Source organism: Podarcis raffonei, chromosome 1 (assembly GCF_027172205.1).
Source record: "Podarcis raffonei isolate rPodRaf1 chromosome 1, rPodRaf1.pri, whole genome shotgun sequence".
In the NCBI taxonomy this organism is placed as follows: Eukaryota; Metazoa; Chordata; class Lepidosauria; order Squamata; family Lacertidae; genus Podarcis; species Podarcis raffonei.
Window position 1 is genome coordinate 4457901 of NC_070602.1, and position 25205 is coordinate 4483105.

General features: G+C 47.6%; 1 protein-coding gene across 1 annotated transcript; it reads right to left on the reverse strand.

The window, feature by feature from the left end:
- Positions 1–2708: 2708 nt before the first annotated feature.
- On the reverse strand, positions 2709–24615 carry PTGER2 (prostaglandin E receptor 2). The gene is made up of 2 exons (XM_053365698.1): positions 23544–24615; positions 2709–3408 (listed from the first exon to the last, which is right to left on the reverse strand). Exons 1-2 carry the CDS (start codon positions 24459–24461, stop codon positions 3160–3162), a joined length of 1167 nt encoding a protein of 388 aa, XP_053221673.1. The 5' UTR covers positions 24462–24615; the 3' UTR covers positions 2709–3159.
- Positions 24616–25205: the final 590 nt, after the last annotated feature.

Consider the following 25205-nt stretch of genomic DNA (forward strand, 5'->3'; position numbering starts at 1 on the left):
GATGAGGCTGAATGTGTTTTGTGTTTTTTTTATCTTGTAGTTTTATGCTGTGAACTGCCCTGAGATCTGGGGACGAAGGGCGGCATACAAATTTAATTTGTTGTTGTTTAGTCATTTAGTCGTGTCCGACTCTTCGTGACCCCCTGGACCAGAGCACGCCAGGCCCTCCTGTCTTCCACTGCCTCCCGCAGTTTGGTCAAACTCATGCTGGTAGCTTCGAGAACACTGTCCAACCACCTCGTCCTCTGCCGTCCCCTTCTCCTTGTGCCCTCCATCTTTCCCAACATCAGGGTCTTTTCCAGGGAGTCTTCTCTTCTCATGAGGTAGCCGAAGTATTGGAGCCTCAGCTTCAGGATCTGTCCTTCCAGTGAGCACTCAGGGCTGATTTCCTTCAGAATGGAGAGGTTTGATCTTCTTGCAGTCCATGGGACTCTCAAGAGTCTCCTCCAGCACCAGAATTCAAAAGCATCAATTCTTTGGCGATCAGCCTTCTTTATGGTCCAGCTCTCACTTCCATACATCACTACTGGGAAAACCATAGCTTGAACTATACGGACCTTTGTTGGCAAGGTGATGTCTCTGCTTTTTAAGATGCTGTCTAGGTTTGTCATTGCTTTACAAATTTAATAAATAATAGTAATAATAAATAAAATTCTTGGAGGAGAGGGCTATCAGCGGCTACTAGCTATGCCCTGCCTCCACGGTCAGAGGCGGAAGTGCTTCTGGATCCCAGCTGCTGGAAACTGCAGGAGGATAGAGGGCTCCTGAAGTTGGATCCTGCTTTTTAGTGCCCCACAGGTATTTGGGTGGCCACTGTGAGGACCATATACTGGACCAGATGGGCCAGGGGCCAGTAGAGCTATTGTTGTTCTTATGCTATTAATATTAATATTAATTATTAATATTAATATCTACATGGTGCCTAGGGAACAACGTGCACCTTAATATCAGCAAGACAAAGGAGATGGTGTTGGACTATCGGAGGAAGAGAGGAGAACTAGCCCCGCTGTACATCAGGGAGGGCTGTGTGGAAAGAGTCTCTTCCTTTAAATTCCTAGGAGTTTATCTCAGTGAAGACCTTACTTGGAATACAATACAACCCAGGTGTTTAAGAAAGCCCAACAGAGACTTCATCTCCTCAGAGTATTGCGGAAGAACGATGTCAATCAACATTTGATGGTCTCCTTCTGCCGGTCCACAGTAGAAAGTGTCCTTTCCTACTGCATCACGGTGTGGTACGCTGGTTTGACATCAACTGATAGGAAGTGCCTACAGAGGGTGGTGAATACAGCACAAATATAAAGGGCTGTCCCGTGAATCCGCTGGATGACATCGCGGAAGAACGTTGCCTCAGGAGATGATTCACACCCTGGCCGGCACTTTCTTGCTCTCCTGCCCTCAGGCAGAAGATATAGAAGCATGATTAGTTGCGCCAACAGGGTAAAGAACAGCTTCTATCCATGGGCTGTTAGGCTGCTGAATGAAAAGATAACAACAGGGCAACTGACTTTTGGGTTTGGTGTGTGTGTGTCAGTAAACGAGGGGAATTAAGACTAAGAGAGCTGAGTGGGGGGTGCTCGTGTAACCTCACTGTATACAAGTTGTACAAGTGACAATAAAGTATTTCAATTTCAATTTCAATTCAATTGAAAGACCCAACCTCTCAGAAGCTAACATCTCCACATTCTGCCTCCTCTCTGTTTACCACACTTACTGGCCATTTTGTGCATAGTTTGCAGTAGTAAATTATGCCTCTACCTGCTTCAGGTAAGAGCATTTTCCTTCTGGATTTGAAGATGCTGATTTCAGTGTGTAGACAACTAAGCTAATGGTTCATATAAGATAACGCAAGCTAATACGGATTTTACCACATTGGCCAGCGACCAAACACAGTCTTACTGACATATAAGCATCTGAAGTCAAAGCAAACAGGAGGGAGAAAACCCTTCGACATAGTGGGCTTCGAAGATAAATATCCAAATCAATTCAACAGCCATTGATAAAGTGTGCATCATGTTCTTTGCATTGGTCCCGGGCTTCATCGGAGAGAAGAAACACGCAAAGACAACACCTTTGCTTACAGAGTGTTTTGCAAACAAATAATGGTTCCTCGGGGAGATAATTTTCCCTCGCTCTCAGTGCAACGTAAGTTCGACCCATCTAAGCATCAGAGCAACTGCTTTGCATGCAAAATCCCCCAAATTCAATCTTAGGCATTCCAGGTGAGGATGGAAAAGACCCCTGCCTGAAATCCGGAAGAGAAAATTCCAGGAAGGAAAGACAATGATGACCCAGAAGGACCAATGATCTGATGTTGTCTCCAATCTGAACAGTCTCCAATGTTGCCACCCGAGTGTTTCCTGGTGAACAGTTAGGATGGATGGCCATCTGTCAGGAAGTTGAAACAAAATAAAAAAATTCCTTCTAGTAGCCCCTTAGAGACCAACTAAGTTTGTTATTGGTATGAGCTTTTGTGTGCATGCACACTTCTTCAGATACACTGAAACAGAAGTCACCGGACCCTTATATATCGTGAGAGGGTGGGGAGGGGTATTACTCAGAAGTGTGGTGGGAATGGGTGATTGGCTGATAGGTGTGGTAAACCAGCTGACGACTGTTAACGACTGCAATTGGTCTTACAGGAAAAAGCAAGGGGTGAGATGGCCAAAAATAGCTTTATCATGTATAATGAGATAAGACTCCAACTTCTCTTTCCAGTCTATTTCTGAAATTATTTTGTAATATGACAGCTACTTTTGAGATCTTGTATAGAATGTTCTGGGAGATTGAAGTCTTCTCCTACTGGTTTCTCTGTCTTGTGATTCCTGATATCAGATTTATGTCCATTTTTAAAATTTTGTTTCGACTATAGCAGACCAGCACGGCTACCTACCTATGCCAGGAAGTCTTTAGCTGTGATTCCCCCATGGCAGAACATTGGAGTAGACTAGGATTCCTAAAAGTCCCTTCAAACTCTACAGGTCTAGGATGGAGTCATTTCAGACAATCACCCTAGGTAAATGCAGGACAGCGCATACTTTGATGTCCAGCAGGCATGCCAACATGGGAATGGAGAATGCCAGCCATTCTCCTGGAATTACCCTGAGGAACTGTCCAGAGATGGACTTTCAAACTTCTTCTCCAAAAACAGGAGACCGTTCACTGCCTGCAAATGCCAGCCTGTTCGACGGGCTTTGGTTTGGCAAAGGGAGGCCTCTGCCTGTCCGTAGTTCGTGGTTTTAGGGGCATCCGGCAGCAGAGGACAGAGCGTATCACCCTCAGGATGGGGGGCCGGAGGATGGCAAACACCCAGGGGTCAATGATGGAGTTGAAGGACAGGAACCGCATTGCCTGAAGGTCTTCCTTGTAATCCACACCCGGGTCAAAATGGTTCATAAAGGCACGGACCTGGAAAGAAACAAGAATAACAACACACTGTTTAGCAAAAGTAGAGACATCACCTTGCCAACAAAGGTCCATATAGTAAAAGCTATGGTTTTCCCAGTAGTGATGTATGGAAGTGAGAGCTGGACCATAAAGAAAGCTGATGGCCGAAGAATTGATGCTTTTGAATTCTGGTGCTGGAGGAGACTCTGGAGAGTCCCATGGACTGCAAGAAGATCAAACCTCTCCATTCTTAAGGAAATCAGCCCTGGGTGTCCCTGGAAGGACAGATCCTGAAGCTGAGGCTCCAATACTTTGACCACCTCATGAGAAGAGAAGACTCCCTGGAAAAGACCCTGATGTTGGGAAAGATGGAGGGCACAAGGAGAAGGGGACGGCAGAGGACGAGGTGGTTGGACAGTGTTCTCGAAGCTACCAGCATGAGTTTGACCAAACTGTGGGAGGCAGTGGAAGACAGGAGGGCCTGGCGTGCTCTGGTCCAGGGGGTCACGAAGAGTCGGCCACGACTAAACGACTAAACAGCAACAGCAGTTTAGCAATTGTATAGCGCACGAGGCTTAAAATGTTATGGGTTTTATTTCATAGAATTTATATGCCATGTGATTGGTAAAAACAGCAACTCCCTCAGAGTGGTTTACAAAGAGAACAAAACAATGACATCGTCAGTAAAAAACAAGTCCTTAAAACATTCAGGAGGAACAAAACCCCAGCAATAAACTGAAAACAGATTGAATGTCAGAAGCAAGCTAGCAGTAAATCACACCATGCACATCAGAGTTAACTCTTGATTGGCAAGAATATGATCTGCAAGGACTTGGCAGAGTGTCAGGCCTAAGGAACACAGCAAGTCCGTCCTGGTAGATCTTGCCCCCATGAAGCAGTTGCTGAGACTGAAGGAGTCCACCTTCCCACAGCTGCCTAAGTCGTCTCCTCTTCAGGGTTTCCCCCCAGAAATTGGAGACTGTACCTGCATTCTGGCCTTTGCTCCTCGCTCTTCATGCCTCTTCTGGCCCTGGGAGACAAGGGGGAAGTTTGTCACAGCAGGAGGATGAGCTACCTGTGACTCTTCACCAGCCTAACTCATCTCTGCCTCTCTCTTTTTTAGAAATAATTTTTATTCTTTTTCAATTGCAAAAACCCAATATAAGCTTTATTATATCAATACTGAATTACAATACCAATTTGAATACAAGTCAATCAAATAGCCAATTATAAAATTTAGGTGCCCCCCCGCGTGCTAGCCTTCAAGGTTTAATAATTCCCTTTAATTATGATCCAATCTTAATAACAATCCCTTATACCACAGCTACAATGTTTTAATTTCAATTCGTATTAGCACATTTAATCATGTATGTGTCCGCTAGTGAAGTTCTCCTTTCTTCTTCCTGTGTGAGGTATTTATTTTAACCAATTATTCCTTTGGGTCTTTGCCAAACAGTATGTCCATATTGATTATTCCTGGTCTCTATCATGCCTCGTGTCTTTTTGTCTCAGTGCCATTCTAGAGCAGGCATGGCCAAACTTGGCCCTCCAGATGTTTTGGGACTACAATTCCCATCATCCCTGACCACTGGTCCTGTTAGCTAGGGATGATGGGAGTTGTAGTCCCCAAACATCTGGAGGGCCAAGTCTGGCCATGCCTGTTCTAGAGAGATCTCTCTTTCTTTGTTTTCCAGCCCCTCTGGCTGCAGTTGTAAAATTCCACCCATCTCTGCCTCTAGACCTCCCTTGTCCCACTCGCCTGTTTCAGCTTCTGCCTCCGATTCTAGACTTCTCTCTGCCACAAACTCTCCCAGCTCACCGAGTCCTGTTACCCCTTCAGCTTCCACACCTTCTCTTCCCAGTCTTCTCTCTGTGTCCACTCATCGTTGCCCCACCACCAATCCCTGGGCTCTGAGCCTTCTTCCCTTGGAGGTTCCCCAACTGGTCCCTTCCAACATTCCTCTGCGTCCAGCCAGTCCAAGACACTGAAACATATATATCAACGTTCTCCATGGAATGTCAAATAATGGAACTCACTTCTGCAGGAGGCAGTGATGGTCAGTGGCTGTGATGGCCTGGGACTCAGGCTCAGACTTGGAACCAGAGGAGTCTCTGTCTGCACTGGATCCTTTGCCTCAGGCATCACCTGAACCAAGTCTGGGGCCTGATCCTGAAGAGTCCCAGTCTGCACAGGCTCCCCTGCAACAAGCACCAGCTGGGCCAAGTCAGGGGCCTGAGCCTGCCCTGGCTCCAAATGTGGGGATTACCTCGTTGCTTTCAGCTGGACCATCACTTACAGCGGCTCCACTACCGGTTGGGTCAGGGGAGGCTGAGGCGGCCCCTGGGTCCTGTAACCCACCGACGTCTCCCGAGCTGCAGAGACTGAGGTCTGAGAGGAGAGACCTGAGTACTCGCAGGAGGAGTGCTGGCCTTCAGGCGAGACAGAGAGGTGAGTCACCGGGGGATCAGGACCGGCCGTTACCCCGACAAAGATAAAAGGCTGTCGGACCCCACCCCAGGACGCAGGAGCAACATTGCTGTATGCCAGATCCTGCCTGAGATCCTGTACCTGTCCTTGCCTCGTGTCCTGCCTTGGCCCTGTCGGACTGACTCCTAGCAGAACCCTCGGATTCTGGACCGGCCCTGGACCGCGTTGCACGGGTTACCTCCGGGCCCATCACAGTGGCTGCTAGCCATGACAGCAATGTCCTGTCTCCACTTTTGGAGACAGCAATGTTTGTGAATGTTTAGTCATTTAGTCGTGTCTGACTCTTTGTTACCCCCTGGACCAGAGCACGCCAGGCACTCCTGTCTTCCACCGCCTCCTGCAGTTTGGTCAAACTCATGCTGGTAGCTTCGAGAACACTGTCCCACCATCTCGTCCTCTGTCGTCCCCTTCTCCTTGTGCCCTCCATCTTTCCCAACATCAGGGTCTTTTCCAGGGAGTCTTCTCTTCTCATGAGGTGGCCAAAGTATTGGAGCCTCAGCTTCAGGATCTGTCCTTCCACTGAGCACTCAGGGCTGATTTCCTTAAGAATGGAGAGATTTGTTCTTCTTGCAGTCCATGGGACTCTCAAGTGTTTCCTCCAGCACCATAATTCAGTCGCAAAAAGCCAGCCACTGTGAGAACTAGATGGGCCCTTGGCCTGATCCAGCGGGCTCTTATGTTCTCATGCCTGGCTAGGCTTGTCTGAACAAAAATGTTTTCAGTAGCTGCTGTAAAGAGTACAGTGAAGCCCTGATGTCAAAACTTCACAGGGCAGCGGAAAAGGGAAAAAGTGCGCCCAGGAATATTCGTTAAACGGAGGAGGCATGTTGGGATCTGCTTTTGAACCTCAAGCATTTTACAGGGGGAAAAGGCTGCAGAGAATTACGTAAGCCCCCCTAATACAGGAAACGCTTCAAAGGATGCTCTGACTGTGTGGACTTAACTGCATTGCAGCAGCAAGAAGGTTCTTTATAAGGCTGGAACAGAACACAGGAAATTGTTGAGGGTCTGGCTCACAGTCCAGGGTGAATTTGTGGCTGTGGTTTTGCCTTCTGGCCTACGCCAGCCTTTTCCCCCCCAGCCTCTGAGTCTCCCTTCGCTGCTCCTTCCCACTTCTTTTTTAAAATAAATTTATTTTTGCTTTTCAGGTTTATACATTTCCACTAACTTGACAATCATTTTAACATTTCGAAACTTGACTTCCTTTCCCCTCTGTCTGCGGTTCCTTAAATGTATTTTTCATAACTTCTGCATATCCAAATTAACTGAATTTGCTCATTTAATTTTCATCTGCTTTAAATATACTCATATAAAACTGCAGGCTATAACAATAATCCTGCCAATGTTCTTAACTGCTTACAATTTATCTGTAAATATTCAATAAACCATTTCCATTCTTTTATATATAAAAAAGTTTGGTATCTTGATTTCTTATTCTTCCGCCATTTCTGCATATTCCATAAATTTTTGTATCCATTTTTCCTTGACTGGGACTTCTGCTTCTTTCCATTTTGGGGCAAGTAGCATTCTTGCCGCTGTAGTAGCATACATAAATAAATGTCTATACTATTTAGGCAGTTCTGTCCCTATAATTCTCAAAAGAAAAGCTTCTGGAGGTTTTTGTGTGTGTTTTTTTACAAGCGTTATTTTAGACATCCTTTTCAATTCATTATATATCATTTCCCAGTAAGCTTTCTCTCTCTCTTTGGTGATCCCTCATAGCCGAGTAAGATTGTCTTCCATAAACACGGTTTTAGCAATGAGTCCGTAAGCGACTGTGGAGGCCAATTCTGAATCCACACGTCCTTCCACAGTGGGGACATTGGTTTCCGGGCAGGAGTTGATCACGGTGCGGATTTGCCAAGTGTGCCTTCCTCTTAGCACGTTTCACCCTTGTGTCTGGAGCATAGCTGTCAACTTACAGATTTGAAAATAAGGGACCGGCAGCCTCAAAAATAAGGGATCATCAGCCAAAATAAGGGATTTTCCAAGCACAGGTATGTTTGACTTCTGAGCCCCTCCGAGCCAAAGGCAGAAAGCCCAGCCAGCAGCCAAACAAAGCCTCAAGCGGTGGTTCCCACAGCGCAGCAACCCGGCAAAGGGGATGCAGCAAGGAAAACCACCGTCACCTCTCCGCTGGGAAGCGCTGAGCAAAGGTGAGTCCCCAGGCAACGCGGCTGATTTGATAGGCACAAGGCATGCAAGCTCCACCCCCCAGTCGTTCTTAGACTCCTTATTGGGTGAGCAACGCAGCCAAGCAACACAGTTGGAGCCTCCCTCCTTCCTGGCCGGCAGGGAGGGAGGGAAAGGAGCTGCTTCCTTTGAAACCTGGGAAATTTAAGGGACATCATCAAGAAGGGACAGCAGCGGGACACAGTGCTGGGATAAGGGACTTTCCCGCCAAATAAGGGATGGTTGACAGCTATGGTCTGGAGTTCATCTTCAAAGCCCATGACACCTTTGGTAAAGTCTGTTCTCCAACTGGAGCGCTCGCAGGCCAGGGCTTCCCAGTTGTCAGTGTTTATACTACATTTCTTAAGATTTGCCTTTAGAAAGTCTTTAAACCTCTTTTGTTGACCACCAGCATGACGCTTTCCATTTTTAAGTTCGGAATAGAGTACCTCGGGTTACCGACACTTCAGGTTACAGATGCTTCAGGTTACAGACTCCGCTAACCCAGAAATAGTACCTTGGGTTAAGAACTTTGCTTCAGGATGAGAACAGAAATCGCATGGCAGCAGCGGGAGGCCCCATTAGCTAAAGTGGTACCTCAGGTTAAGAACAGTTTCAGGTTAAGAATGGACCTATAGAACGAATTAAGTTCTTAACCCGAGGTACCACTGTACTGTTTCCGATAGTGGAAATGGACATATTCACCTTTCGTGGGGTTTATCGGGGACAGAATCCAAGATCTGCTTCTACATGCAGAACAGATGCTTCACCACTGAATTCAGATCATCTCACAAAGCAATCATGCTATATGGTACATGATTTATGTGAGGTTCCAAAAGTGGCATGCAGCACTCACTTGTCACAGAGTGTAGTGCTGGTGACTAGTTTAAATCATCATAGTTTCTTCTTTTATGTAAACAGCAGACGGAAAATTGGAAGTTCCCCCTTTACATTATTATTATTTTTGCTCATGTTTCTCTTCTTCTGCTTTCTTTCTTACTCTCTCTTTCCTCCCTTTATCTCTATAGTCCCTTTCTTTTCTTCTTCCGTTTTTCTCCTTTGTTTTGTACCTTTCATGGCTGCAATTTTACTGCATTCTGGGGAAATCTCAATAAGAAATTGTATTTTTAAAAAAATGGGCAGGGGCTGCCATGCCCAAAGATCAAGTGCCTAACAGGTCCCTGTAAGAGTGCCTTTTCTGCAGATCGAAGCAGCGGAATGAGCATGTACGCATGGGGTAAGGCGATATTCAGTAGAGCTTACTCCCAGGGAAGTGTCTTGCACAGCCACCTTCAAAATGATGCACACTAGACAAAGATCCGTCTAGTTAAAGCTATGGTTTTCCCAGTCGTGATGTATAGAAGTGAGAGCTGGACCATAAAGAAGGCTGATCGCCAAAGAATTGATGCTTTTGAATTCTGGTGCTGGAGGAGGCTCTGGAGAGTCCCATGAACTGCAAGAAGATCAAACCTCTCCATTCTGAAGGAAATCAGCCCTGAGTGCTCACTGGAAGGACAGATACTGAAGCTGAGGCTGCAATACTTTGGCCACCTCATGAAAAGAGAAGACTCCCTGGAAAAGACCCTGATGTTGGGAAAGATGGAGGGCACAAGGAGAAGGGGACGACAGAGGACAAGATGGTGGGACAGTGTTCTCAAGGCTACCAACATGAGTCTGACCAAACTGCGGGAGGCAGTGGAAGACAGGAGGGCCTGGCGTGCTCTGGTCCAGGGGGTCACGAAGAGTCGGACACGACTAAATGACTAAACAACAACAGACAAAGATGTGCCACTGATCTCGTTTTGCAGCATGCACCAGCTGCTGGGAATCACAAGCTGGGAAGACGCGCTCTTCTGCTCAGACCCTGCTTGCAAGTTTCTCATGGGGCAGCTGACTGGCCACCATGAGAACTGCATGCTGTACTAGATGGGACTATGGCCTGATGTAGCTGGACTTAAGTGCTTTGCATCATTTGTCTCATTTTGCTATTTCTTGGGAAAGGAAGGAGTTATGCAAGACTCTGAGCAACCCTACCCCCACCTAACCACCTGAATTCTTACTGGCTTGTGAAGTGTCAGGCAGCGTCAGTAAAGGCTTCCCAGCTACGCGGCGGCCATGAGGACCAGAAACTTACTTTTGTATCTAAATAATCTGTAATGAATTTGGGGGGGGGATGTTTAAAATTCACTTTTCCAAAAAAAACAACCACCAGAGTCCTTTCTATTTGGGATAATTCAGAATGAAATCCCCAGGTGTCAAAAAAGGTTATTTATGTATGCTACTACTGCGGCCCGTGTTTTGTTAGCCCAAAAATGGAAAATGAGCGAGGTCCCAGCCAAAGAAGAATGGTGATTTAAGATGACAGAATATGCACAATTTGCAGACTTAACATATAGAATAACAGAACAAGAAGAACATATGTTTAAAGAAGATTGGAAAACGTTTCTTGAATATATGGAAGGGGGAATTGTGTACACCTGAAAACGCTGGCAGCATTAAGATACCGTATTTTTCGTTCTATAAGACGCACCAGACCACAAGACGCACCTAGTTTTTGGAGGAGGAAAGCAAGAAAAAAAATATTCTGAATCTCATAAGCCAGAACAACAAGAGGAATCGCTGCACAGTGAAAGCAGCAATCCCTCTTGCTGTTCTGGCTTCTGGGATAGCTGCGCAGCCTGCATTCGCTCCATAAGACGCACACACATTTTCCCTTACTTTTTAGGAGGGAAAAAGTGAGTCTTATAGAGCAAAAAATACGGTAAATTCAACAGTGTAAATAAGGTTTGATGGATTCAGTTGTGGAATATTGAATGGTTTAGTTTTTGTAAAATATGCAGGAATCTATGATATGCAAAATGGACCATGGAAGGAGAAGAATGGAAGTCATTGATATTTTAAGGATGTTAAAATGAGTATTTAAAATTGTATAGCAGAAAATTTAATTTTAAAATTATATATGTAAAAAGAAACTTACTTTTGGTTTTATAAAAATATTATTTTACGTATTGTTTTTTATTATTAAATTTACATACTGCCCTTCATTAAAAGGGCGGTTCACAGAATAAAATACAAAACACAAGGAAGTAATTAAACCCAAACAACAAAACAATACCCCCCCTTCTGAGAATTCACAGAAATAATTCTGAGATTTGCAGGAAGCTCCATTCATTATGGCACCCTCCCCTCCTCTCTGCAGAATCGTGGCGTTCAGGAAGCCCTGCTGTTGGAGCCCAAACTCCCATCGGCTCCATCCAGCACTGGGCAATGTAGCACAACCGCAGTCTGGAAGGACACAGTTTTCTCATCCCTGGTTTGAATGGTAAATAAACTGAGGCATGGATACCTGTTGTAGGGCAGAGTCAGTGTGGTGTAATGGTTAGAGCATGGGTTGGCAAACTAAGGTCCGTGGGCTGGATCAGGCCCAATTGCCTTCTGGCTGCGGCCTGCGGATGGTACGGGAATCGCCGCGTGGATCACCAGCACGCATGCGTTCTTTCCCTCTCCCTCACACAGCGGCACCGGCGGCACCTCCTCCCTCCCTCCCAGCTTCTCCCTGTGCCTTCCTCTTAGCACATTTCTCCCTTGCGTCCTGAGTTTGAGTGTCTTCAAAGCCCATGACACCTTTGGTAAAGGCTGTTCTCCAACTGGAACACTTGCAGGCCAGTGTTTCCCAGTTGTCTGTGTTTATACTACATTTTTTAAGATTTGCCTTGAGACAGTCTTCAAACCTCTTTTGTTGACCACCAGCATGACGATTTCCATTTTTAAGTTCGGAATAGAGTACAGTGGTACCTCGGGTTAAGAACTTTGCTTCAGGATGAGAACAGGAATCGCACAGCGGTGGCGCAGTGGCAGCAGGAGGCCCCATTAGCTAAAGTGGTGCTTCAGGTTAAGAACAGTTTCAGGTTAAGAACGGACCTCTGGAACGAATTAAGTTCTTAACCCTAGGTACCATTGTAGTTGCTTTGGAAGACGATCATCAGGCATCCGCACAACAGGACCAGTCCAACAAAGTTAATGTTGAAGAATCATTGCTTTGACACTGGTGATCTATTATTAGCCCTCCTTTCAATGTTTTATATCCCCCAACACCGAAAGTAATGGGGGCACCCATGAACTAAATGAGTGGAATCCAAGGCAGCACCAAACAACTGTCACAGGATTTCTGCTTGCGTAACGAGACTTCCGCCCATCTCTCTGCCTTCGCCTTGCACCCTCCCCCAAAATCTGCTTCCGAGTTTAGTGGGAGCCCCCAAAGCAGATTTAGGGGAGGAGAAGGTCCCACTGGGAAAGCGGGAATTCTCACGCAGACTCAGGACGGTGACTTATCGCTGTGCTAGATGCCGGCTGAGAAAGTCCCAGGCAGTCCAGGACGAAAGAACGCACAACTGCGGCTTCCCCTTTCTGACCCGGCCCATTGCAGATCCGCCAGCTGCACCTTCTCCAATTATGACTCAGCCGGATGGGGGGCAAAGCAAATGAAGTGGAGAAGATGCTTCAAGGCTGTTGAGACCCAGAGCTAAATACTGGGGGCCGACAGCCGAATGTCAATATCCTGTTATAATAAACTTTTGGATGATAATATAACACCTTTTGGATGATAATATCCTGTTATAATAAACTTTTTGCATCAATAGGAGTATAGCATCTAGATCAAGGGAAGTAATAGTGCCACTGTATTCTGCTCTGGTCAGACCTCACCTGGAGTACTGTGTCCAGTTCTGGGCACCACAGTTCAAGAAGGACACTGACAAACTGGAACGTGTCCAGAGGAGGGCAACCAAAATGGTCAAAGGCCTGGAAACGATGCCTTATGAGGAACGGCTAAAGGAGCTGGGCATGTTTAGCCTGGAGAAGAGAAGGTTAAGGGGTGATATGATAGCCATGTTCAAATATATAAAAGGATGTCACATAGAGGAGGGAGAAAGGTTATTTTCTGCTGCTCCAGAGAAGCGGACACGGAGCAATGGATCCAAACTACAAGAAAGAAGATTCCACCTAAACATTAGGAAGAACTTCCTGACAGTAAGAGCTGTTCGGCAGTGGAATTTGCTGCCAAGGAGTGTGGTGGAGTCTCCTTCTTTGGAGGTCTTTAAGCAGAGGCTTGACAACCATATGTCAGGAGTGCTCTGATGGTGTTTCCTGCTTGGCAGGGGGTTGGACTCGATGGCCCTTGTGGTCTCTTCCAACTCTATGATTCTATGATTCTATGAGACTGTAAGGATAGAAAGAGAGAGAGAGAAATATCTAAATTCATGGTTCTTATTAATGGTTCTTATTAAAGAGGAATTTAAATGGGTAAATTGGATGGTAATTGCAGCCAGGCAGGTTATATAGCGAGTAACTGGAAAAATGCAGAAGAGCTAGGGGTGAACCAATGGAGGAAAAAACTGAATAATATTATAATTTTAGAATACCTAACTGTGAAGATACACAGAATGAAAGGGTTTAAGGTCAGTGAGAAAGAGGAGGATTGGTTTGAGACAAGGGCTGTGATGCGATGGACACCACAGCAAAGTATGGTGATCACTACTAGCAATGGAAAGGAAAGATTTATCTCTGCTTCCTCTTGTCCAAGTGCAAACGGCAATTCGGGTTTTTCCGGGTCGACGTTTGCTCCGAGTTAGAGCCGAACAGCGGGTTTTCCCTGGGAATGAAGAAGGGCAAGTGGAAAACCACACAGACCTGCGCACAGGGCAAGCGGAAGAAGTGTGAACCAGCCCAAAGTTTCTCCTCGTCATATATATTGACTCAGCATTTGCTTCTGGCTTTTCCATGTGTGGTATTTTCATTTTGTAAAAAGCCGCCCTCTGGCTAATTTGAGCTGGCTGCTGTGCTATTGCTAGTAGCTCCCTGGGATTTCAGCCTTGTTTACACGGTTGGCTTGCTCATCTCATGCCATAAAAACTAACGCATATAAACAGAAAGCCATTGAAAAGTTTTGCATTCCATTGCACTTTTTAAGAGTTTCCCCTTTTTATGTTGCGAGCGGCTGGAAAGAGTCCTGATGGCGGATTGAACATTACAGATTGTATCCACCTAACCATCCCTGGAATACGGGACAATGTTTTGTGTTATTGCTGTCATCCATCCGTCTCGAGAGACAATGGGGGTGAAGTCAAACTGCTGTGTTAGCAGCTCCGAAGGGACCCCCCCGGGGCACAAGCCTGGGCAGTGTGTCTGGAGGTCCTGAACTGCCCAGACGACAAGACCCCCCTCTCGGTCTTACTGAAGTGGTCCAAAGGAAAGTAGAGCAAGACGTTTGGCACCAGTTTGGCTGCAGGAGTTGCCGGAAGGAGGCTGTTGCAGGAATCTGTGTATAGGTTGGGGGGGGGTTGCCCCTCCAGCAGATATCATGCACATGCAGCCCACTACCAAAACCAGCACAATCACTTTTGTGACTTGTCCCCACAAAACACTTCATCACAGTTTCTTCCTATCTATTCAAAGGGCCTTTGCTGCACCAAATGTAACAATTCACTCCTAAATGTATCTATGTACTGGCTCACTGGGAAAACTTCAGAAATTCATACAGACATGTGAGCTCAGCTACTCAGCAGCCCCTCTGCCTGAGTGATAATCCCTGGCATGCTGATAGCTAAGTGCCATTCCAGATGAAATAACAAACCCAGATGAAGACAAAAGGGTGTGATGAACTTGGCTGGGAAAGAGGGAAATGTAAAGATCTCTTTTGTACCACTTGATGGGTGTTTGGTGGAGGGCAAGGAGAACCATGGGGCAGGGTCCAGGATGCTCAGATTACTGCCACCAGACCTCCCCTTTCATGATGTAACCGTGATGTATTAGTGATGTAGTTTGGGGGGGGTGTAACATGGGGATTAGCGGATAACAAAAGTTTGGGGGCTCTTTTGTTGGGGGCTTCCATCTTGTTCCACCTGGTGGCAGGTGGGAGTCCTGTCGCGACAGTCTTCAATCAAGACCAAGCCTACTGGCTGCTCTTTTGCTCTGGTATTCCTGGCTGGCATCCTTGTTTTTTGTCCAAGGGAGCCCTCAGATTTCTCCGTTAACAAGGCGTACAAGGAGTCATCCAACCGCCTTAGGGACTCCTCTCTGGATTTGGGTAGTGTTTACTCCTGAGCCTCTTCATTTTAATTTATTTTTTGTTGAATCATTTTTATTAATTTTCAATTGCAAAACTCCAATATAAGCCTTAATATATTAATTCCAAATTGCAGTACAAATTCAAGTACAAAACAAAAACATAGACAATTCTAAAAAATTATATGCCCCCCCCCGCGTGCTGTACTTAAAGGTCTGTTGATTCCCTTTCACCCTGCTTCCGATCTATTAATCCAATTACAATCCACTCTTGATAAAATTGTTGTTGTTGTTTAGTTGTTTAGTCGTGTCCGACTCTTCATGACCCCCTGGACCAGAGCACGCCAGGCACTTCTGTCCTCCATTGCCTCCTACAGTTTGATCAAACTCATGCTGGAAGCTTCAAGAACACCATCCAACCATCTCATCCTCTGTCGTCCCCTTCTCCTTGTGCCCTCCATCTTTCCCAACATCAGGGTCTTTTCCAGGGATTCTTCTCTTCTCATGAGGTGGCCAAAGTATTGGAGCCTCAGCTTCAGGATGTGTCCTTCCAGTGAGCACTCAGGGCTGATTTCCTTCAGAATGGATAGGTTTGATCTTCTTGCAGTCCATGGGACTCTCAAGAGTCTCCTCCAGCACCATAATTCAAAAGCATCAATTCTTCGGCCTTCTTTATGGTCCAGCTCTCACTTCCATACATCACTACTGGGAAAATCATAGCTTTTACTATATGGACCTTTGTTGGCAAGGTGATGTCTCTACTTTTTAAGATGCTGTCTAGGTTTGTCATTGCTTTTCTCCCAAGAAGCAGGCGTCTTTTAATTTCGTGACTGCTGTCACCATCTGCAGTGATCATGGAGCCCAAGAAAATAAAATCTCTTACTGCCTCCATTTCTTCCCCTTCTATTTGTCAGGAGGTGATGGGACCAGTGGCCATGATCTTCGTTTTTTTGATGTTGAGCTTCAGACCATATTTTGCGCTCTCCTCTTTCACCCTCAATAAAAGGTTCTTTAATTCCTCCTCACTTTCTGCCATCAAGGTTGTGTCATCTGCATATCTGAGGTTGTTGATATTTCTTCCAGCAATCTTAATTCCGGCTTCGGATTCATCCAGTCCAGCCTTTCGCATGATTAATTCTGCATATAAGGTAAATAAGCAGGGAGACAATATACAGCCTTGTCGTACTCCTTTCCCAATTTTGAACCAATCAGTTGTTCCATATCCAGTTCTAACTGTAGCTTCTTGTCCCACATAGAGATTTCTCAGGAGACAGATGAGGTGATCAGGCACGCCCATTTCTTTAAGAACTTGCCATAGTTTGCTGTGGTCGACACAGTCAAAGGCTTTTGCATAGTCAATGAAGCAGAAGTAGATGTCTTTCTGGAACTCTCTAGCTTTCTCCATAATCCAGCGCATGTTTGCAATTTGGTCTCTGGTTCCTCTGCCTCTTCTAAATCCAGCTTGCACTACTGGGAGTTCTCGGTCCACATACTGCTTGAGCCTTCCTTGTAGAATTTTAAGCATAACCTTGCTAGCGTGTGAAATGAGTGCAATTGTGCGGTAGTTGGAGCATTCTTTAGCACTGCCCTTCTTTGGGATTGGGATGTAGACTGATCTTCTCCAATCCTCTGGCCACTGCTGAGTTTTCCAAACTTGCTGGCATATTGAGTGTAGCACCTTAACAGCATCATCTTTTAAAAGTTTAAATAGTTCAGCTGGAATACCATCACTTCCACTGGCCTTGTTATTTGCAGTGCTTTTCTAAGGCCCATTTGACTTCACTCTTCAGGGTGTCTGGCTCAAGGTCAGCAACCACACTACCTGGGGTGTACGAGACATCCATATCTTTCTGGTATAATTCCTCTGTGTATTCTTGCCACCTCTTCTTGATGTCTTCTGCTTCTGTTAGGTCCTTACCACTTTTGTCCTTTATTATGGTAATCTTTGTACGAAATGTTCCTTTCATATCTCCAATTTTCTTGAACAGATCTCTGGTTCTTCCTATTCTGTTGTTTTCCTCTATTTGTTTGCATTGCTCGTTTAAGAAGGCCTTCTTGTCTCTCCTTGCTATTCTTTGGAAATCTGCATTTAATTTCCTGTATCTTTCACTATCTCCCTCGCATTTTGCTTGCCTTCTCTCCCCCGCTATTTGTAAGGCCTCGTTGGACAGCCACTTTGCTTTCTTGCATTTCTTTTTCATTGGGATGGTTTTAGTTGCTGCCTCCTGTATAATGTTGCGAGCCTCCACCCATAGTTCTTCAGGCACTCTGTCCACCAAATCTAAATCCTTAAACCTGTTCCTCACTTCCACTGTGTATTCATAAGGGATTTGGTTTAGATTGTATCTTACCGGCCCAGTGGTTTTTCCTGCTTTCTTCAGTTTAAGCTGGAATTTTGCTATAAGAAGCTGATGATCTGAGCCACAGTCAGCTCCAGGTCTTGTTTTTGCTGACTGTATAGAGCTTCTCCATCTTTGGCTGCAGAGAATATAATCAATCTGATTTTGATGTTGCCCATCTGGTGGTGTCCATGTATAGAGTCGTCTCTTGTGTTGTTGGAAAAGCGTGTTTGTGATGACCAGCTTGTTCTCTTGACAGAACTCTATTAGCCTTTGCCCTGCTTCATTTTGATCTCCAAGGCCAAACTTGCCAGTTGTTCCTTTTATCTCTTGATTCCCTACTTTAGCATTCCAATCCCCTATAATGAGAAGAACATCCTTCTTTGGTGTCATTTCTATAAGGTCTTGTAAGTCTTCATAGAATTGGTCAATTTCAGTTTCTTCAGCACCAGTAGTTAGTGCATAAACTTGGATTACTGTGATGTTAAAAGGTCTGCCTTGGATTCGTATCGAGATCATTCTATCATTTTTTGAGATTGCATCCCAGTACAGCTTTCGCCACTCTTTTGTTGACTATGAGGGCCACTCCATTTCTTTTACGGGTTTCTTGCCCACAGTAGTAGATATGATAGTCATCTGAACTGAATTCGCCCATTCCCGTCCATTTTAGTTCACTGATGCCCAGGATGTCAATATTTATTCTTGCCATCTCATTTTTGACCACATCCAACTTACCCAGGTTCATGGTTCTTACATTCCAGGTTCCTATGCAATATTTTTCTTTACAGCATTGGACTTTCCTTTCGCTTCCAGGCATATCCGCAACTGAGCGTCCTTTCGGCTTTGGCCCAGCCGCTTCATCAGCTCTGGATCTACTTGTACTTGTCCTCCACTCTTCCCCAGTAGCATATTGGACACCTTCCGACCTGAGGGGCTCGTCTTCCAGCGTCATAACTTTTATATGCCTGTTGTCTTTGTCCATGGAGTTTTCTTGGCAGGGATACTGGAGTGGCTTGCCGGTTCCTCCTCCAGGTGGATCACGTTTGGTCAAAACTCTCCACTATGACCTGTTCATCTTGTGTGCCCTGCTCGGCATAGTTCATAGCTTCTCTGAGTTATTCAAGCCCCTTCGCCACGGCAAGGCAGTGATCCATGAAGGGGATTAAGACATTTAGCAATTTGTAAATCCGCGAGGGAAGTTTCCCTTTCTTCTTCCTGCATGAGGTTTTAATTTCCATCCACTGTTCCTTAGCCTCTTCATTATTGACAATACGAATGAACCAATAAAATTGACAATATTGGACTGCTCAATGGACAGCCCTACCGTCCTACTACAGTGACCGTGTTTGCTCTATCATTGCAGGAGTTCTTAAGTCTATTCCTCCCCTCGCCCCGTCCACTGACACACCAGGGGTTCAAATTGCTCACCCAGCCCATCTCATTTCAGGACCACAGTGCAATCTAGCTTCATCTTTGCTTCTGCCCAAGCCCCCTTGTGCTTTCCAATGACTAAAGTTGGCAGATTGGGAAAGGTTATGGAAAGCAGACTTGAAAATTATGGCATGTTGTATGTATGCTGGAAGAAAACTACAGCGGTGCCTCGGGTTACAGACGCTTCGGGTTACAGACTCCGCAAACCCAGAAATAGTACCTCAGGTTAAGAACTTTGCTTCAGGATGAGAACAGAAATTGCACGGTAGCGGCGCAGTGGTGGCATGAGGCCCCATTAGCTAAAGTGGTGCTTCAGGTTAAGAACAGTTTCACGTTAAGAACGGACCTCCAGAACGAATTAATCTCTTAACCCGAGTTACCACTGTATATGAAAATGATGTACCGGTGGTATTTGACTCCTAGGACGTGGGTGGCGCTGTGGTCTAAACCACTGAGCCTCTTGGGCTTGCCGATCAGAAGGTCGGCGGATCGAATCCCCACGAAGGGGATTCCCGTTGCTCGGTCCCAGCTCCTGCCAACCTAGCAGTTTGAAAGCACACCAGTGCAAGTAGATAAATAGGTACCGCTCCGGCAGGAAGGTAAACGACATTTCCGTGTGCTGCTCTGGTTTCGCCAGAAGCGACTCAGTCATGCTGGCCACATGACCTGGAAAAACTGTCTGCGGACAAATGCCAGCTCTGTTGGCCTGTAAACCAAGATGAGCGCCGCAACCCTAGAGTCATCTGCGACTGGACTTAACTGTCAGGGGTCCTTTAGCTTTTAAGCTAGCAAATAGGTCAATAGGACAAGCACAAATACCTGCTGGAAATGTAAAGAAAAAGAAGGTACCTTTTATCATATGTGATGGACCTGTAAGGTATTAAAAGCTTTCTGGGAGATGATATACTGTACAGTGGCCGCTCGGGTCATGAACATGATCTGTGCGGGATGCACGTTTGCAACCCACAGCAATCGCAACCTGTGTCTGCGCATGGGTGGGTTGCGATTCAGCGCTTTTGCGCATGCGCAAAGTGCGATTTAGCGCTACTGCGCATGCATGACTGCTGAAACCCGGAAGTAACCCGTTCTGGTACTTCTGGGGTTCGGTGGTCTGCAACCCCCCCCCAAAAAAAATGCAACCTGAAGCAGCTGTAACCTGAGGTATGACTGTATAATGAAATGAGAAGAAAATGTTTAAAATAACCTTTATTTAAAAACCCCAGAAGCTTTCTTTTTAGGAATTACAGGTACTGACATCCCAAAGGAGCAGAAAAGACTTTTCATGTATGGAACAATAGCTGCTCAGATGCTACTAGCCCAGAGACAGAAAAAATTCAAAGTCCCTAACAGAGAGGAATGGCAAGCTAAGATGATGGTCTATGCTGAAATGGCAAAGCTGACTGGAAAACTCCGGAACCAAGAGAACAAAAACTTCTTAAAAGAATGGGAATTTTTAAATAAGTTATCTAGGAGACCACTATAAGCAGATGGAAAGATTAGCAGGATTTTAATTCCACTTGTACTGTAATAAAAACTATGGACAATATGGATTGATATAAAATTTAGAGTATGGAAGAATATGCGGTTGTAAATGTTGAAAATAGGATTCCGTGGAGGGGGGTGTGGGGAAGTCGCGAGATTCAGAGTAATCTCGATATATGGATATGTATTTGGATTGTTATAATTTCATATTTGTAAAACCAAACAAAAATGATTAAAACAAGAAGAAGAAACTGGTGAAGAGTGGAGACCCTTTTCGGATCATCTGAGCAAATATTTGTCAAACGAAATTGCAGGCAGGACTTCAAAGGCAAGCAAAGGGATGTAATGTAAGATATACATTTTTTTGGGGGGTGAGTACTGTATTTAAGACGCGGGTGGCGCGGTGGGTTAAACCACAGAGCCTAGGACTTGCCGATCAGAAGGTCGGTGGTTCAAATCCCCGCAATGGGGTGAGCTCCCGTTGTTCGGTCCCTGCTCCTCCCAACCTAGCAGTTCGAAAGCATGTCAAAGGGCAAGTATATAAATAGGTACCTCTCTGGCGGGAAGGTAAACGCCGTTTCCATGCGCTGCTCTGGTTCGCCAGAAGCGGCTTAGTCATGCTGGCCACATGACCTGGAAGCTGTACGCCGGCTCCCTTGGCCAATAAAGTGAGACGAGCGCCGCAAGCCCAGAGTCGGCCACGACTGGACCTAATGGTCGGGGTCCCTTTACCTTTACCTTACTGTATTTAAGGCAGCAGATAAAGGATTTGAACAGAAACATCGTGGAAGTAAGGATGGGAGGTCAAAACGCCAGGGGAAGGTTGTACAGGAACTGAACGGAATTGGTTAAACTCTATGAAAATTGATAAAAATTTATGGGGGAGGAAGAGTGGTTAGACACTGGCATAAATCGCAGGAGGAAAGTGATTGATGCCTCACATTTAACATGCCTTTAAGAGTCATCTTGAGCCCTTAACGCTAAACATCCAAGACTCTGGGGCATCGGAAGCTTCCTTATCAGCACAGCTGCGTCAAAAGGCTGCAGGGACTTTGGGGAAGGCCAAGAGCTCACTGGGAGAACACCTGCTCTGCCTGCAGAAGGTCGCAGATTCAAACCCAGCTGTTTCGGGGCCAGCAGCAGAGGGTGCTCAAGCTGGGCGTCTGCCAGGGCCCCACAGCCAGCAGAAGACCCATGGATCCTAACTGTGTGCCGCTCTGGTTGCCTTGCTTCAAAAAGGATATTGTACTTTTGGGGATTTCCCAGTAATGATGTATGGAAGTGAGAGCTGGACCATCAAGAAGGCTGATCGCCGAAGAATTGATGCTTTTGAATTATGGTGCTGGAGGAGACTCTTGAGAGTCCCGTGGACTGCAAGAAGATCAAACCTATCCATTCTCAAGGAAATCAGCCCTGAGTGCTCACTGGAAGGACAGATCCTGAAGCTGAGGCTCCAATACTTTGGCCACCTCAGGAGAAGAGAAGACTCCCTGGAAAAGACCCTGGTGTTGGGAAAGATGGAGGGCACAAGGAGAAGGGGACGACAGAGGACGAGATGGTTGGACAATGTTCTCGAAGCTACGGACATGAGTTTGACCAAACTGCGGGAGGCAGTGGAAGACAGGAGTGCCTGGCGTGCTCTGGTCCATGGGGTCACGAAGAGTCGGACACGACTAAACGACTAAACAACAACAACACTTTTGGGAATGATTCCAAAAAGGGCAACCGAAATTATCAAAGGCCTGGAGAAGAAAAGATTTAGAGATGATGTGATGGCTGTTGTTAGCAGCTCTGAGCCCGGCTTTGGCCGGGAAGGGCGGGATACAAATAACATCATCATCATCATCATCATCATCATCATCATCATCATTATTGGCCTCCTTCAAATATCTGAAGGGCTGTGATCACATGGAAGAGGCTTGTTTTCTGCAACTCCAGAGTGTAGGACCTGAACTAATGGATTCAAATGACAAGAAAGGAGATTCCAGCTAAACATCAGTCTGTAGCGCATGAGACTCTTCATCTCAAAGGGTTCAAATCCCATGTTGGGGGAAAAGATTCCTGCGTTGCAGGGGGTTGGACTAGATGCCCCTGCTGGTCCCCTCCAGCTCTACAATTCTATGATCAGGAAGAACTTTCTGACAGTATGAGCTGTTCGGCAGTGGAACAGACTCCCTTTGACGGTGTCTCTGAAGATTTTTACACATCGCTTGGGAAGACAGGAGAACTAATATCAGTGTACTGGAAGATGCAAGGATCACCAGTGTTGAAGCAATGATTCTTCAACATCAACTTTGTTGGACTGGTCATGTTATGCGGATGCCTGGTGATTGCCTTCCAAAGCAACTACAGTATTACCTCGGGTTACAGATGCTTCAGGTTACAGACTCCGCTAACCCAGAAATAGTACCTCTGGTTAAGAACTTTGCTTCAGGATGAACAGAAATCGTGCGGCGGCAGCAGAAGGCCCCATTAGCTCAAGTGGTGCTTCAGGTTAAGAACGGACCTTCAGAATGAATTAAGTTCTTAACCCGAGGGACCACTGTACTCTATTCTGAACTTAAAAATGGAAAGCGTAATGCTGGTGGTCAACAAAAGAGGTTTAAAGACTCTCTCAAGGCAAATCTAAAAAAATGTGGTATAAGCACTGATAACTGGGAAACACTGGCCTGCGAGCGCTCCAGTTGGAGAACAGCCTTTACCAAAGGTGTCATGGGCTTGGAAGACACTCGAACTCAGGACGCAAGGGAGAAACACGCTAAGAGGAAGGCACACTTGGAAAATCCACACCGTGATCATCTCCTGCCTGGAAACCGATGTCCCCACTCTGGAAGGACGTGTGGGTCCAGAATTGGCCTCCACAGTCACTTATGGACTCACTGCTAAGACTGTGTTCATGGAAGACAATTTTACTCGGCTACGAGGGATCGCCAAAGAAGAAGTTGAGATTCCTATATTGCAGGGGTTGGACTAGATGACCCTTGGGGTCCCTTCCAACACTACAGTGCTACAATTCTACAAGTGTAAACCTCTTTAAGAGCCCCTTTCACTCTGGTGCAGCCCCAGCCCCATGGCAGCTCACCCCACACCTCTTGGCCAGCTCACAGGCTGGCTGCTTGTGCCCCAGGATTTTGGACTGCTCACCCGGGGGCGTCCCAGTCGCATCCTCCCTTCCCACTCACCGTGAAAGGCAGGGAGCACACAGCGAAGGTGATGGTGATGATGGCCAGGAGGATGAGGTGATCCAGCTCCTCGAACATGGACAGCTGCTTCCTGGCCGCGCACCTGGGGCTGGGCCCCTGGCCGTCGGAGGACTCCGTCTGACGGAGCTGGGAAGAGGAGGAGGACGAAGCGGCGGCGGCTGCAGCTGCGGTCGCCCGTCGGGTGGCTTTGCCCCTCCGCTGCATGCGGAGCAGGTTGACGATGACGCTGAGGTTGCAGAGCAGCACGGCCAGGATGAGCAGCAGCAGCAGCGACGCGTAGAGGAGCGAGAAGGCGCCCCCCGACGACAGCTCCGCCGCGCCCCCGGCCCGCGGGAAGTGCATCTGGATGAAGCACCAGGTGCCCGGGCAGTACTGGACGTAGCGGCCGAAGCCGAGCAGCGGCAGGGAGCAGAAGGCGGCGGCCAGCGCGTAGAGGGCCGGCAGGGCGGCCAGCAGGAGCGGCGCGACGGGGCGGGCGCTCAGGAGGCGCTCGTAAAGGTAGGGCGCGCCGATGGCCAGGCTGCGCTCCAGCGCCATGGCTCCCAAGCAACCCATCGTGGCCAGGCTGAAGAAGCTCATGGCGAAGGCGAAGTAGAGGCACACGCCGCCGCCGTCGGACAAGCCGCGCAGCGTCCGCCGGCGCCCGTAGGCTGCCAGCACGACCGGGCTCAGCAAACACGTGCCCAGCAGGTCCGTCAGTACCAGCGCCATCACCAAGACGTGGAAGGGCGCCAGGCGCTCCCGGCGAGCCCGACGGCGAGCCCGCGCCCGCAGCAGCAGCCCCAGCGCCGTCACGTTGCCCAGCACACCGGCCGCGAACATGAGCGCCGCGCTGGCCGGGCTCTCGCCCGACGGCGGACGCAGCTCCAGCGCCGCCTCGCAGCTCGTGGTGTTCATCGGAGGGACTGCGCTCAGCGCGGTCGGTCAAGAGGGAAGGCAGGCGGAGGCGGGGAAGCCGGCGGGGGCGGGACCAGGCGACACCTCCCTCCCTCCCGGTTAGGGTGCTGGAGAGAGACCGGGGGCCCGTCGGGGGCGGAGCGTCGGCCGGGCTCCCCAGACCTTCGCCAGCAGCTGATGCCCACTACGGCGTCCCCAAGGCGCACGAAGGAATCGACGGGGACCCCGAGGAGCTCGCCAATCCTCGCCTTCCGACGGCGTCCCGAAGGCGCACGCGGGGGGTGGAGGTGGGAATCGATGGGAAGCCAGAGGACTTCTCCAATTCCGCCCCCCACCACGGCGTCCCCAAGGCGCAGGGGGAATCGACGGGGATCCTAGGACCTCGCCAAAACTCCTTTCCCACGGGGTGCAGCACCTTTGCCAATGTTTTCAACGTCGTTCAGTGTGAAGTCATCCGAGCCGTCTTGCTCCAGGGCCGGGATCCCGTCCTCCCACCGCAGCCCCGGCTTCGCCCTCGACGGGGCGATGCGGCAGCCCCCGATCTCCGCGGCGTCCCTGGGCGCTACACGCGCGTGGGTCTCCTTCACGTGGGTCCGTTGGTAGATGCAAGCTGAAAACAGGTGGCGGGGGACGCGGCTCTGGGTGAATGGAGCTCTGGGTGAATGGAGAGGTGTGGAGATCTTTTCTCTGGATTTCCTAAGACATCCCCCCACTTTTCCTGCCTCGGGCTTCCGCGTCGGACCA